This window comes from Staurois parvus, unplaced genomic scaffold (genome assembly GCF_062004578.1).
Source record: "Staurois parvus isolate SC_StPar_1 unplaced genomic scaffold, SC_StPar_1.0 ptg000960l, whole genome shotgun sequence".
Taxonomy (NCBI): Eukaryota; Metazoa; Chordata; class Amphibia; order Anura; family Ranidae; genus Staurois; species Staurois parvus.
Window position 1 is genome coordinate 928,879 of NW_028318756.1, and position 13,014 is coordinate 941,892.

A 13,014-nucleotide genomic window follows, 5' to 3' on the forward strand; every position below is an offset into this window, starting at 1 on the left:
TAAAGGAGAGAGCAGTACGGAGGATCCACCTAGATCCCCCATCATCTGATAAACACATAGAAACAATGGATTCAGTCAGTGTGTGTGTTTCCTACAGATGGATCCAGTCATGGGAACCCACCAGAGAGATGTCCCCGTCCTCTGTATTCCCGGGATTCCACACAGGAAGGTCACACCATCCCTCACCATCATCAGGTAGATGAGGAACAATCACTGATAGTATCATTAGGATCTGTACATTATCTGCATTGTTACCATTGATGGCATTTTTATTATATATTCAGAGTGGAAACCTGAGAGAATTTGAGGTTGAAGAAGAAGAGGCGTATGTGAGGGATGATCAGCAGTCTATGGAGGAGGATGGAATAACGGGGACATTTATAGAGGAGGACACTCCTACAGAGATCAGCACAGGTGGGTCATGAACACTAAATCCATTCCTCCACCCATACTGCTCACTGATTGGTCCAGAGTAGGGCGGGGACTGGGTGATATCAGCCTGTAATCCCCTGGTCACTTTCCTGAGCTGTGTTCCCCGTCCTGTATTCCTGGATTTCTCTCGGATAATCTTCCTTCTCTGTGCTGCAGACACAATTTATGTCTCTAGACTGGATTTATGGAGGTTCTGGGGTTCAGCTGGCAGAAAAATGTTCATTTTCATCATAGATGTTACTAGACCTAGACACCTGGGGTGTGTGCTATTGATCTTCTGCTCCATGCCCGGATCTAGTAAGATCTCTGACAGAACATTTCTCCCAGGGTTCCTTGCTCTGTGGTCTGCTGGCTGTGCCGGGTGGAGGGATATGTCTGTAGTGTCTCAGTCCCAAGTCACTGAGTGCAGTCTCAGGAGATGGGAGGCAGCGGTGTGGGATCTCTGCAACTTGTCTACAGTAGACATTTAAAGTGGTTGTAATCCCTCCATATACTCAGTGCAGTGACTGGCCTCAGGTGATACACAGAGATAAAACAAATCCTACATATGTTGCACCTTTTTATCTGCAGCAATCTCTTCTCTACAACTGTTCAAAGCCCAGAATGTATACAGCTTGTCTGAGAAGTCAGAAAAAAAGAGACAGAGAGATAAAGTCACATTCTGCAGAGTTCAGTGAGGTGAGCTCTAAAGGTGATTGGAGGGAAGGTACACACAGCACACAGGAACAGAGCTGAGGCTGTCAATCACAGGCTGTGTGCTGGAGCTTCTCCCCTTTCACATTTTTTCTCTTGGTGTCAGGAAGACTTGTCAGAAGTGATTCATGCTGATCGCAGAGGAAGGAGACAGCAGACAGAAGTGGCTCTTATTGCTCTGGAGTGAGACAAGTACACACTGTAGAGGGATATGTTTGTTCATATTCCATGTCTGAGGGTTACAACCCCTGTAAGTGATCTCTGATTACTAAACACCAATTTGATGTGATCCTTACACTATTTATTAGTGTGGCCCCCTTGTCCTGAATAGAGGTACTATGTGGGTTTAGTTTGTGGCTGGGCTGTACTTGGCTCAGGATGATTGTATAGTTCTTCACTTGGTTTCTCCCTAAGTTTAGGTTGTCTTGTGATGTCTCACTGTGGCCAGTAGATGTCACTGCTATCACTGGACATAGGATGAGGTGGCGGCTGCATTCCTTTTCTTTGGCTTTTTTCCCTGTTTTCTCCTGGTGATCTGGCCAGTAACACACCTTCTGTATTAGAGCGCCCCCGCTGTGGAGGCAGCAGCATGGTCAGTCTGGGGGGAGGGGAGTGTTAGATGTATTAGCAGATTTAAAACAGTAACTAATTGAAGCCAAACTCCAGCTCACACTTCATAATCAGTTTCATCAAACAGTTTTTTTCTTTTGGGATAAAAGTTTTACATGAATAAATAAAAGCTGCTCATTGTAAGCCCCCTGTCAGTGGTAAATGGTCTGCCTCATCCCTGGAACTGATACATTCTGCTGCAGAGTTTTATAAAACAGATTTACTGGCTAGATCACCAGATGAATATAGAAGAAAACTAATACTGTTTAGTCCTAACTTTTGTATCCTGTATGATAAGTTGTACATTACATACAGTGAAGGAAATGTGTATTTGCTCCCCGGCTGATGGTGAATGTTCGCCCCGCACACAGAAATGATCGGTCTAACAATGGAATGTTCGCCCCGCACACAGAAATGATCGGTCTAACAATGGAATGTTCGCCCCTCACACAGAAATGATCGGTCTAACAATGGAATGTTCGCCCCTCACACAGAAATGATCGGTCTAACAATGGAATGTTTGCCCCTCACACAGAAATGATCGGTCTAACAATGGAATGTTCGGTGTAACACTGAGAGACAGAATACAACAACAAATTCAGCAGAAATGCGTCTAACAAATGATGACTGATCTGCATGTTCATGAGGGAAAGAAGGATTTGATCCCCTATCATTCAGCAGGATTTCTGGCTCCCAGGTGTCTTTCATACAGCTAATAAGCTGAGATTAGAAGCAGTCTCTTAAAGGGAGTGCTGCTAATCTCATTGTGTTACCTGTATAAAGACACCTGTCCACAGGAGCAATCAAACCATCAGATTCCAAACTCTCCACCATGGCAAAGACCAAAGAGCTGTCCAAGGATGTCAGGGACAAGATGGTAGACCTACACAAGGCTGGACTGGGCTACCAAACTATGGCCAAGCAGCTTGGTGAGAAGGTGACAACAGTTGGTGCAATCATTCACAAATGGAAGAAACACAAAACAAGTGTCAGTCTCCCTAGGTCTGGTGCACCATGCAAGATCTCACCTCGTGGGGTGTCAATGATCATGAGAACAGTGAGGAATCATCCCAGAACTACACGTGAGGATCTTGTCAATGATCTCCAGGCAGCTGGGACCACAGTCACCAAGAAAACAATTGGTAACACACTACGCCGACAAGGACTGAAATCCTGCAGTGCCCGCAAGGTCCCTCTGCTCAAGAAAGCCCATGTCCAGGCCCGTCTGAAGTCTGCCACTGAACATCTGAATGATGCCGAGGAGGACTGGTGGGAAGTGTTGTGGTCAGAGGAGACCAAAATCCAGCTCTTTGGCATCAACTCAACTCATTGTTTGGAGGAGGAGGAATGCTGCCTATGACCCCAAGAACACCATCCCAACTGTGAAACATGGTGGTGGAAACATTCTGCTTTGGGACAGGACAACTGCACCGCATCAAAGGGACGATGGATGGGGCAATGTACAGTCTAATCTTGGGTGAGAACCTTCTTCCCTCAGCCAGGGCATTGAAAATGGGTCATGGATGGGTGTTCCAGCATGACAATGACCCAAAACACATGGCCAAGGCAACAAAGGAGGGGCTCAAGAAGAAGCACATTAAGGCCCTGGAGTGGCCTAGCCAGTCTCCAGACCTTCATCCGATTGAAAATCTGTGGAGGGAGCTGAAAGTTCGAGTTGTCAAACGTCATACACCAAACCTTAATGACTTGGAGAGGATCTGCCAAGAGGAGTGGGCCAAAATCCCTCCTGAGATGTGTGCGAACCTGGGGCCAACTCCAGGAAACGTCTGACCTCTGTGATTGCCAACAAGGGATTTGCCACCAAGTACTAAGTCATGTTTTGTGAAGGGGATCCAATCCTTCTTTCCCTCATGAACATGCAGATCAGTCATCATTTGTTAGACGCATTTCTGCTGAATTTGTTGTATTCTGTCTCTCGGTGTTACACCGAACATTCAATTGTTAGACCGATCATTTCTGTGTGAGGGGCGAACATTCAACATCAGCAGGGGAGCAAATACACATTTCCTTCACTTTAGGCCTTAATTATTTTCCACCCATTTCCTCCCAGCTGGACATTTTATATCGGATGATGTGATTGAAGCACAGACTTTTACATGGTGATAATAATGTGATAACATCCTCCAACTTTGGACCCTTAAACAGAAAGTGATAATGAGGGAGGAGTCAATACCCCAATGATGGTGGTCTTCAGGATCAGTCCAGTCTTCATCTTGGTTGTTCTCCCCCCATCCTCACTCTCTGACCTCTGGTGGGGCTCAGCCCCGCTGTTCTTCATGACTAAATCATGGACTAAATAAGGAAGTGCAGTACTTCTTGTGTTGGGAAGATGGCGATGAGTGATAGAGGGGGTGGGGACCCTCGTCCTATAATCCCCTCATCACTGTCCCTCCTATAAAAGACAGTTCTGGTTGTTTCCTCACTCTCTGACTAAGGTCCATGAATAAAGAAATGACCTGGTAGGAGATCAGAGGAGCCATTTCCTAGTTCCCTTGAGGGTGGAATTGTAAACTCCTCAGAGACCAAGCTGCCTGATGTGGGCGGAGTCCTGGTTTGGGGGAACCAATCAGCTCCTGTCTAGTAATCCTCTTTGTCTTTGTATTTTAGTCCATGGCCGGGAGATGAGGAAAACCTCCGAGGATTGTCTCACTTTGTCTCCAGACTGTGAAGTAGAAGATGAGGACATCACACAGTATAGTCCAGGAGAAAACCCGGCTCCCTCCAATGTCCATCCGGCACCACCCAGTGTAGATGGACCATCGGATTCCTCGTATCCTGAGGAACCTCAGACTGTGCGGGACCAGGCCGGCCTTCCAATAGGGAAGAGCTTCTCCTGTACTGAGTGCGGGAAATGTTTCTGTTATAAATCCCATCTTAATGTGCATAAAAGAACTCACAGGGGGGAGAAGCCGTATTCCTGTCCTGAGTGCGGGAAATGTTTCCTTTTTAAATGTCGTCTTAATGAGCATAAAACATCTCACACAGGAGAGAAGCCACATTCCTGTCCTGAGTGCGGGAAATGTTTTTCACAGAAGTGCAATCTTTCCAGACATCAGAGATCTCACAAGGGGGAGAAGCCATTTTCTTGTCCTGAGTGTGGGAAAAGTTTTGTAGCAAAATCAGATCTTGTTAAGCATCAAAGATCTCACACAGGGAAAAGACCTTATATCTGTCCTAAGTGTAGAAAATGTTTCTCAGAGAAGTCTGATCTTTACAGACATCAGAGATCTCACACAGGGGAAAAGCCATATTCCTGTGCAGAGTGTGGGAAATGTTTTTCAGACAAGTCCAGTCTTTACAGACATCATAGATCTCACACGGGGGAGAAGCCATATGCCTGTCCTGAGTGCGGGAAATGTTTTTCAATGAGGTTCCATGTTTACAGTCATCAGAGAACTCACACAGGGGAGAAGCCACTTTCCTGTTCTGAGTGCGGGAAATGTTTTTCTGATAAGTCCAGTCTTCGTATTCATCAGAGATTGCACACGGGGGAGAAACCATTTTCCTGTCCTGAATGTGGGAAAGGTTTTTCAGAGAAGTCTAATCTTCACGCACATCAAAGATCTCACACGGGGGAGAAGCCATATGCTTGTCCTGAGTGTGGGAAATGTTTTTCACAGAAATCCAATCTTTACACACATCAGAGATCTCACACGGGGGAGAAGCCGTATGCCTGTTGTGAGTGTGGGAAATGTTTTTCAGTGAAGTCCAATCTTTACAAACATCAGAGATGTCACACGGGGGAGAAGCCACTTTCCTGTCCTGAGTGAGGGAAATGTTCCTCACTGAAGTCCTGTCTTCCTGTATAGCAGGGGTCCCACACAACCCTGGAGGTGTATTAGTGCCTTGAGTGCGGGAAATGTCTTCTAGATGAATGTTGCTGGACATCCCAGCTCTCATGTGGGGAAGAAGCACACCCTGATATACACCTCAGATATACTCCATGGCTGATCTTCATCATGGAAGAAACAGTTCATAAGGAGATCAGAGGTCCCCAAAGACATGGATGAAGTGTGGGACCGGGTTGGCTATTGATAGCAGCTCAGTGGTTAGCCCTTCTGCCTGGCAGTACTCGGGTCATTAGTTTGAATCCCAACCATGGCACCACCTGCCTGGAGTTTGCATGTTCTTCCTGTGCCTGCATGGGTCTCCTCCAGGTACTCTGGTTTCTTCCCACATGCCAAAGACATGCTGGTAGGTATATTGTCCCCTAGTATGTGTATGTATGAATGTGAGTTAGGGACCTTAGATTGTACGCTCCTCGGGGGCGGGGACTGATGGGAATGAACAATTTATGTATAAATGGACAGTGCTATAGAAGTACCTGTAATAAATATGGAGTCATCACCTCTCATTGGCTGAGTATATTTATGGTGGAAGCTTTCACAAACACTTAGAGGTTTAGTAAAAAAAAAAAAAAGTTAGAAGGAATGTGAGTGACATTCGCCCGGCCATGACGAATATTAGGCATACTTTATTTCACACTCTGATTCCTTTGGCTCCATCTAGTGGCCATAATGTGGTATTGTGCCATTAGTGATTGCTGTATTTCAGGAAAAATCCACTATTATGTCCAATATTTAGAGGGCAATGTTATTACCAGGCTGCAGCTAGGGGGAGCTCTAATGTCACCCCAGCAGAGGGATCCCATCTAGCCCACATTAACCCTCTCACTGCCAGAGCTGTTTCTGCATGATTTTGCACACATGGGAAAATGCAGATTTTGGTCCTGAAGATGAGATAAACCCCCAAACATCTATTCTGTGACATCAGAGGCCCTGGAGAATAAAATGGTGGTGATTGTTAAGGTGTTCCCCGTACACAGATTCCCCTTCATATCCGCCTTTATTTCCTCCTTTCCCCCATTTTCTATGTTGGGATCTTTTCTACAATACTTTGTTATAATAATGGAACACGTTGTGTATTGTATTGTACACCAATAATAATGACTCCGCCCCCACATTCCAGACAAGGGATCTTCCTGACCAATCGGATTCCTTCCTTTACTATTTCCTGATTTTTATGCTTCAATCTTTTTAAAAGTGAAATTGTAATAAAAATGTATTGAATGAAAAACAAAATCCTGTGTGTGTGCAATGATGACAAAGCTGTGTATCCAGAAACGGCTGGTCGGTGACACTTCCATATACAGCCCAATGAAGTGACAAGGAAGCCCTAGAACCCTTTGGAGGAACCCTGGCTGAGAAAGGCTGGACTAGGCAGTCACATATCTCTGCCCCCCTTGCAGGGTTCCCAACCCTCCGTGACTTTTATTCCTGACACAACATGAACATTTACTGACGGAGGACATGTTTTTCCTGACATCCTGAAAAATGACAGAACTCCTGTTAGGATTATTATTATTATTATACATTATTTATATAGCACCAAAGGGTATGCTCAGCGCTGTACAGTAGCGGGGGGGACAGAACATGAGACAAGACAGTAACAATACAGTACACGAGGGGTGTGAGGGCCCTGCTCTTTCCAGCTTACAATCTAGGAGGGAGGAGAAGGTGGCACAGGAGGAGATGGCTGTGGGGGATGGAGTGGCGGGAGGAGTGGAGGAGGTTAGTTGTTAGGTGTGGTCAGGTGTTAGGTGAGGGTGGGGTAGGCTTCCCTGAAGAGATGGGTTTTCAGGGTGCGCTTGAAGGTGAGGAGGGTAGGCGACAGTCTGATGGATTGGGGTTGGGAGTTCCAGAGGATGGGGGATGTCCTGGAGAAGTCCTGCAATCGGGCGTGGGAGGAGGAGACCAGGGAGCTAGAGAGCAAAAGGTCCTGAGAGGAGCGGAGGGCACGGGTAGGGTAGTATCTGGGTATCAGGTCGGTTATGTAGTTTGGGGCGGCGTTGTGAATGGCTTTGTAGGTCAGGGTTAGCAGCTTGAACTTGATGCGTTGGGCAATTGGGAGCCAATGAAGGGATTGGCAGATGGGGGAGGCAGATGTGGAGCGCTTGGTGAGGTGGATGAGTCTCGCCGCTGAGTTTAGGATCGACTGGAGTGGGGATAGCATTCGTTTGGGTGGGCCAGTGAGGAGGGAGTTGCAGTAGTCCAGGCGTGAGATGATGAGGGAGTGTACGAGTTGTTTGGTGGTGTCTGGGGTGAGGAATGTGCGTATCTTGGAGATGTTGCGGAGGTGAAGCCTGCAAGATTTAGATAGCAGTTGGATATGGGGTAGGAAGGAGAGGTGGGAGTCCAGGGTGACACCCAGGACTTTGGCGTGTGGGGTGGGAGTGATGGTGGCGTTGTTAGTAGTGATGGAGAGGATGGGGGGGGGGCACAGGGTGGGGGGAAGACCAGGAGCTTGGTTTTGGATAGGTTAAGTTTGAGGAAGTGGAGCGACATCCAGTCTGATATGTTGTTTAGGAGGTGGGCAATGCGGGCAGAGAATGAGGGGGTGAGGTGGGGGGGTGGAGAGGTAAATTTGGGTGTTGTCAGCATAGAGGTGGTAATTGAAGCCGTGGGAGTGAATAAGTTTGCCAAGGGAGAAGGTATAGATGGAGAAGAGGAGGGGCCCGAGGACAGAGCCTTGGGGGACCCCGACAGAGAGGGGGAGGTGGCAGTGTTGTAGGTGACACTGAAGGAGCGTTGGGAAAGGTAGGAGGCGAACCAGGAGAGAGCAGCGTCCTTGATGCCAAGGGAGTGCAGTTTGGCAAGGAGGAGAGGGTGGTCAACAGTGTTGAAGGCCACGGAGAGGTCGAGGAGCAGGGGGATAGAATAGTGGCCATTGGCTTTGGCAATTGTAGGCCAGGTGCTCAAGGAGCTTGGAAGTGAAGGGCAACAAGGAGATGGGTCTAAGGTTGTTAAGGTTGGTGGGGTCAAGGGAGGGTTTTTTGAGTATGGGGATGATGTGTGCATGCTTTAGAGGGGAGGGGACGGTGCCAGTGGAGAGGGAGAGATTGAAGATGTGGGTGAGGGAGCGAATGATGGAGGGGGGTGACTGGAGGAGCTGTGAGGGGATTTGGTCTAGGGGGCAGGTGGTGAGGCGGGCTTCAGGGAAGACCTTAGAGACCTCCTAGGGGGTAGTTGAGCTGAAGGAGCGGAGTGTTGGCGAGGTGATGATGTGTGGGGCATTAGGTATAGTGGGGGGGTAGTGCGGCTATGAGGTCGGGGGAGGGGACGGTTGAAGGAGGGCAGAAGGCTGGGTGGAGAGGTGGATTGCGAGTTGACAATGTCCTTACGGATTGCGTCAATCTTGTTTTGGAAGTGATTGGCAATCTCGTGGGCGGTGAGTGAGGTGCTGGGTGGGGGTGGGGGGGATGTAGTGACTTTTGGGGGAATATTTATTAAAATTATGATTTCAATCCAACAGTAACAAGCCCAGCCGTCTGTTAGGGGTTAATCTTTCTTGGTGAGAATTCAAATGACCTTCTCGTGAAATCACACACACAATGAGTGGAAGAGACTTGTTCCAGAGACAATATACTATTTGAATCTCTACAGGTGGTCAAACAAGTCCCAGGAAAGATAATAGTGGGATCTGATGTCGGTGACTCTAAGACTGGCAAAGTATGTTTTCTCAACAATTACCATTGTCTGTTGAAAATGAGGAGATTTCACCTGAAAAAAGTTAATTACAAAGTCAAATACCACCGTTGGACTTCCGAACAGTGAGTCATCACACCTGACCAAAATAACAATGGTGAGACGATACTTGTAGATCTGAGAAGATTAAATAAAACCTTGAAAGTGTGGATTCCCAGAGGAAACTTTATGGACTGTCACAATAGGCTATTGAATTCAGGTTTAACTACAGGCCAGTCTATGTACTTTAAGCACCCAACAATGGATAAGGTTCTCTGTCATATTCCCATGAACTATATTCCCAGCCAAGGAAAGTGTGGGGGATCTCAATGGGATGTTATAAAGGGTTCCACACACAAAAATCTATTCAGCAGAGTTGGGGATTGCATACCACTAAATTAAGTATGAAATGGTGAAAAGTAAGATATTTTGTGAATTGGTATCAGTTGTATGTTTCCATCAGAAAGCAAATGTTTCACACAAGTTTGAATCTCAGGGAAATGAAAAACTGAATGCACATATATCTTTCTATGGTTCCTATCCGAAACATTAGTGGTAAAATCAAATATATTTGGATAAGACGTATATTTAATATCTAAAATCACCTTGGTTTCCACCCGAGGCATGAGTCATCATTAATCCTCAAATTGTTTTGTGATCCCTGACTGCCCCCCAGTGGACAGGTGAGAGATATCTTAGGTACATACACTTCTCGACCGGCCAATCAAAAAGCCTGTTGGGAGGGTCTTTTAAAACAATGGTTTGGATGGTATAAAAAAGCCATGCACCTCATCTAAAAAAAAACATATACTAAAAGACTCATGCTAAGAAAAATAAGAAACCTAAAGAAAAACCAATCAACAATCGGAAGGAGATCTGAAAAGCTGAAGAAATCTGACGAGGCTGAAATCTATCCCATCTGAAAAACTTAAAGACCTTTTAACACTATTTCTCAATATTTTCAAACTACTAAAACTTCTACTAGACTCCTAAATCTCTGAACTTCTACCATCCTACACTTTTTCTTAAACACTACCCCCTATTGCACTATCTCTCACTTGCTCCCTGCGGCCATTCTTCTGCAGGAATTTCAATTGCCAGCTAAATCCACTGGGGAGGCGTCATAATCCAGGTTCTGGGTGTGGTGAGATTGTTAAGAATTAATATTGTATTTTATATTTCCTCTCTTGCATTGGGGTGATAGTAATTGCATTGGGGTGATAGTAATTGCATTGGGTGTTCATATATATATATATAGAGAGATCCATATTATTACTGCTAAGAATTGTTTGGTGTAATATTGAAATTATAGATATTGCATAATTAATTAATTTTTAATTGGTTATAGTACGATTTATCAGGGAATATTTTCTCACATTTCTATGGCCACGTTTTGGGAGAAATGACCTCTGAAGTACTATAAATTAACACTTATCACTAAATTTGATTTTAATCTTTATTACTATCTAGAAAAATTGTTTGGTGTATAGAATTGGTATAGTATATCTTTGATCGTGTGTACCAGTATCCATTCATCACCAGTCTTTTGCGCTTTGTGTTAATATATATATAATTTTTGTACATAAATAAATTTATCTATTTATTTATTATAAAGGCAATTTTTGTGTGTATGGTACAAAATCATACTGGCTAAAAGGACTCAAGGTATATTAATAAGTGGTGATCAAATTATTAAGGTGTCCAAATTATTGGTTCATTAAATAATTGCTGTATTTTAACGGCTGGAGGCACTGTAATATTTTGTTTAAGGGAAAAGGACACCGCCCTTCATAAGTAGAATAAATTCTTACATAAACCACCACAGGGAGAGAGCAGGGATTTGAAAGTGGAGAAGAGCCGACGAGGACAGGTGGAGAGGGTGTTGATGAGGGTTATGAAATAGGCTTGCTTGGCAGCGTGGAGGGAGGTGGTGTAGGCGAGGTAGGCAGCTTTATAGAGGGAGAACCCGGGAGGGGATCTGGTTTTGCACCATAAGCACTCCAGGGCGTGACTGCGTTGTTTGAGGCATTTTGTGTGGTCGTTTTGCCAGGGTTGAAGCGGTCAGGGTCTAATGCTATGTGTGGTTAGGGGTGCCAGGGAGTCAAGGGCAGCTGACAGTGAGTCGTTGTATGCAGTAGTGGCCAGGTCAGGGCATGACAGAGGGAGGATACTGTCATACAGACGGTCAGCTGCTGGGTGGAGATGGGTCGGGTCCAGATTGCGGAGGTTGCGGGTGATGGTTAGATGCTTTGGGGGGGAGTTGAGGGAGGGGGAGATGGAGAATGTGAGGAGGTGGTGGTCAGAGAGGGGGAAGGGGGTGTTAGTGAAGTCATGGGGGGTGCAGAGGTGGGAGAAAACGAGGTCCAGGGTGTTTCCGTTGGAGTGGGTGGAGGACTGAGTGTGCTGTGTGAGCGCGAAGGAGGAGGTTAGAAGGAGGAGTTGGGAAGTAGCCGGCCTGTTGGCGTTGATCGGGATATTGAAGTCGCCTAGGATGATGGTCGGTAGCTCGGAGGAGAGGAAGAAGGGAAGCCAGGCGGCGAAGTCCTCTAGGAAGAGGGATGCGGAACAGGAGGCCGATAGATTACCGCAATCCTTAGGGGGGTGGGAGAGAAGAGCCGGATGCAGTGGGCCTCGAAGGAGGAGGATAGGGAGGGGGGATAGGGAGGACCTGGAAGGTGCTCAGCGGTGGTAGGAGCATACCAAACCCTCCGCCTCTGCGTCCACTCGGTCTGGGTGAATGGGTCCAAACGAGGCCTCTGTTGGAGAGGGCAGCAGGGGAGGTGGAGTCAGTGGCTTGGATCCAGGTTTCGGTGACCGCTAGGAGGTTGAGGGAGTGGGAGACAAAGAGGTCGTGGATGGCGGTGAGCTTGTTGCAAACCAAACAGGCATTCAGGAGTGCAACCGAGAGGGGAGGGGTGGATGTGGGGAGGAGGGGGACAGATATGAGATTAAAGGGGGTTGTGGTGGTTGGCGTGAGTAGGGGGGTGCCGGGTGTTGGGAATGCAACAGCATGTACTATAATGTACTATATATAGTATTGTGTGTTATTATCACTTGACCAGTAGATGGCACTATACACTAAAGGTTACTAGTTGTGTATATCTGAAAACTTGTTTGTTCCTCTCTATCATCTCTTCAGGAAGTAATGTGTCTGTAATATGTCTGCTGAGAAATGTGCTCTGTATGTTTGCAACTTAAGCCACACAAGTAAAGTCTGAATTCTGCTATCACTACCAGTGTCTTCTCTAACACATAACCAACAGGCTATGGGCCCAGCTCCAGACACTGGAAAAAGGAAAACTACAAGCAAGTGCTGCATTTACAATCCTACCAATTCACTGAAAGATGGCAAGTGCTTCAGATATGAAGTTTACAATAGCAAAGCTCAACAATACCAACTACCAGCTATGGAAGTTTAAGCTTGAAATGCTGTTATCCAAAGATGACTTGTGGCCGGTACTAGATACACACAGACCCAATGACAACCCGGAAGAATGGGACAGACCCAATGACAACCCGGAAGAATGGGACAGAAAAAACAGGCAAGCAAAAGCAGTCATAAGCCTGTTAGTGGAGGACGATCAACTCATTCATATAAGGAAAGAAAGCACAGCTAAAGGTATGTGGACTGCATTACAAACACTGCATGAACGTGCAAACCTAAACAGTAAACTATATCTGCTACGCAAACTGTATAAGATGAGGCTGGAAAAAGGGCAGGAAATGGGTGAACATG

At 46.2% G+C, this 13,014-nt stretch overlaps 1 protein-coding gene across 1 annotated transcript; it reads left to right on the forward strand.

Moving 5' to 3' along the window:
- Positions 1–286: 286 nt before the first annotated feature.
- Positions 287–5,546, forward strand: LOC149441681 (uncharacterized). Its single transcript, XM_089657065.1, has 2 exons — positions 287–414; positions 4,363–5,546. Exons 1-2 carry the CDS (start codon positions 351–353, stop codon positions 5,523–5,525), a joined length of 1,227 nt encoding a protein of 408 aa, XP_089513191.1. The 5' UTR covers positions 287–350; the 3' UTR covers positions 5,526–5,546.
- The last annotated feature ends 7,468 nt before the right edge of the window (positions 5,547–13,014 follow it).

Coding starts and splice junctions, on each gene's coding strand:
- LOC149441681 (XM_089657065.1), top strand. CDS start 351: ATGGAGGAGGATGGAATAACGGGGACATTTATAGAGGAGGACACTCCT. Junction 415..4,362: donor TCCTACAGAGATCAGCACAG/GTGGGTCATGAA, acceptor TTTGTATTTTAG/TCCATGGCCGGGAGATGAGG.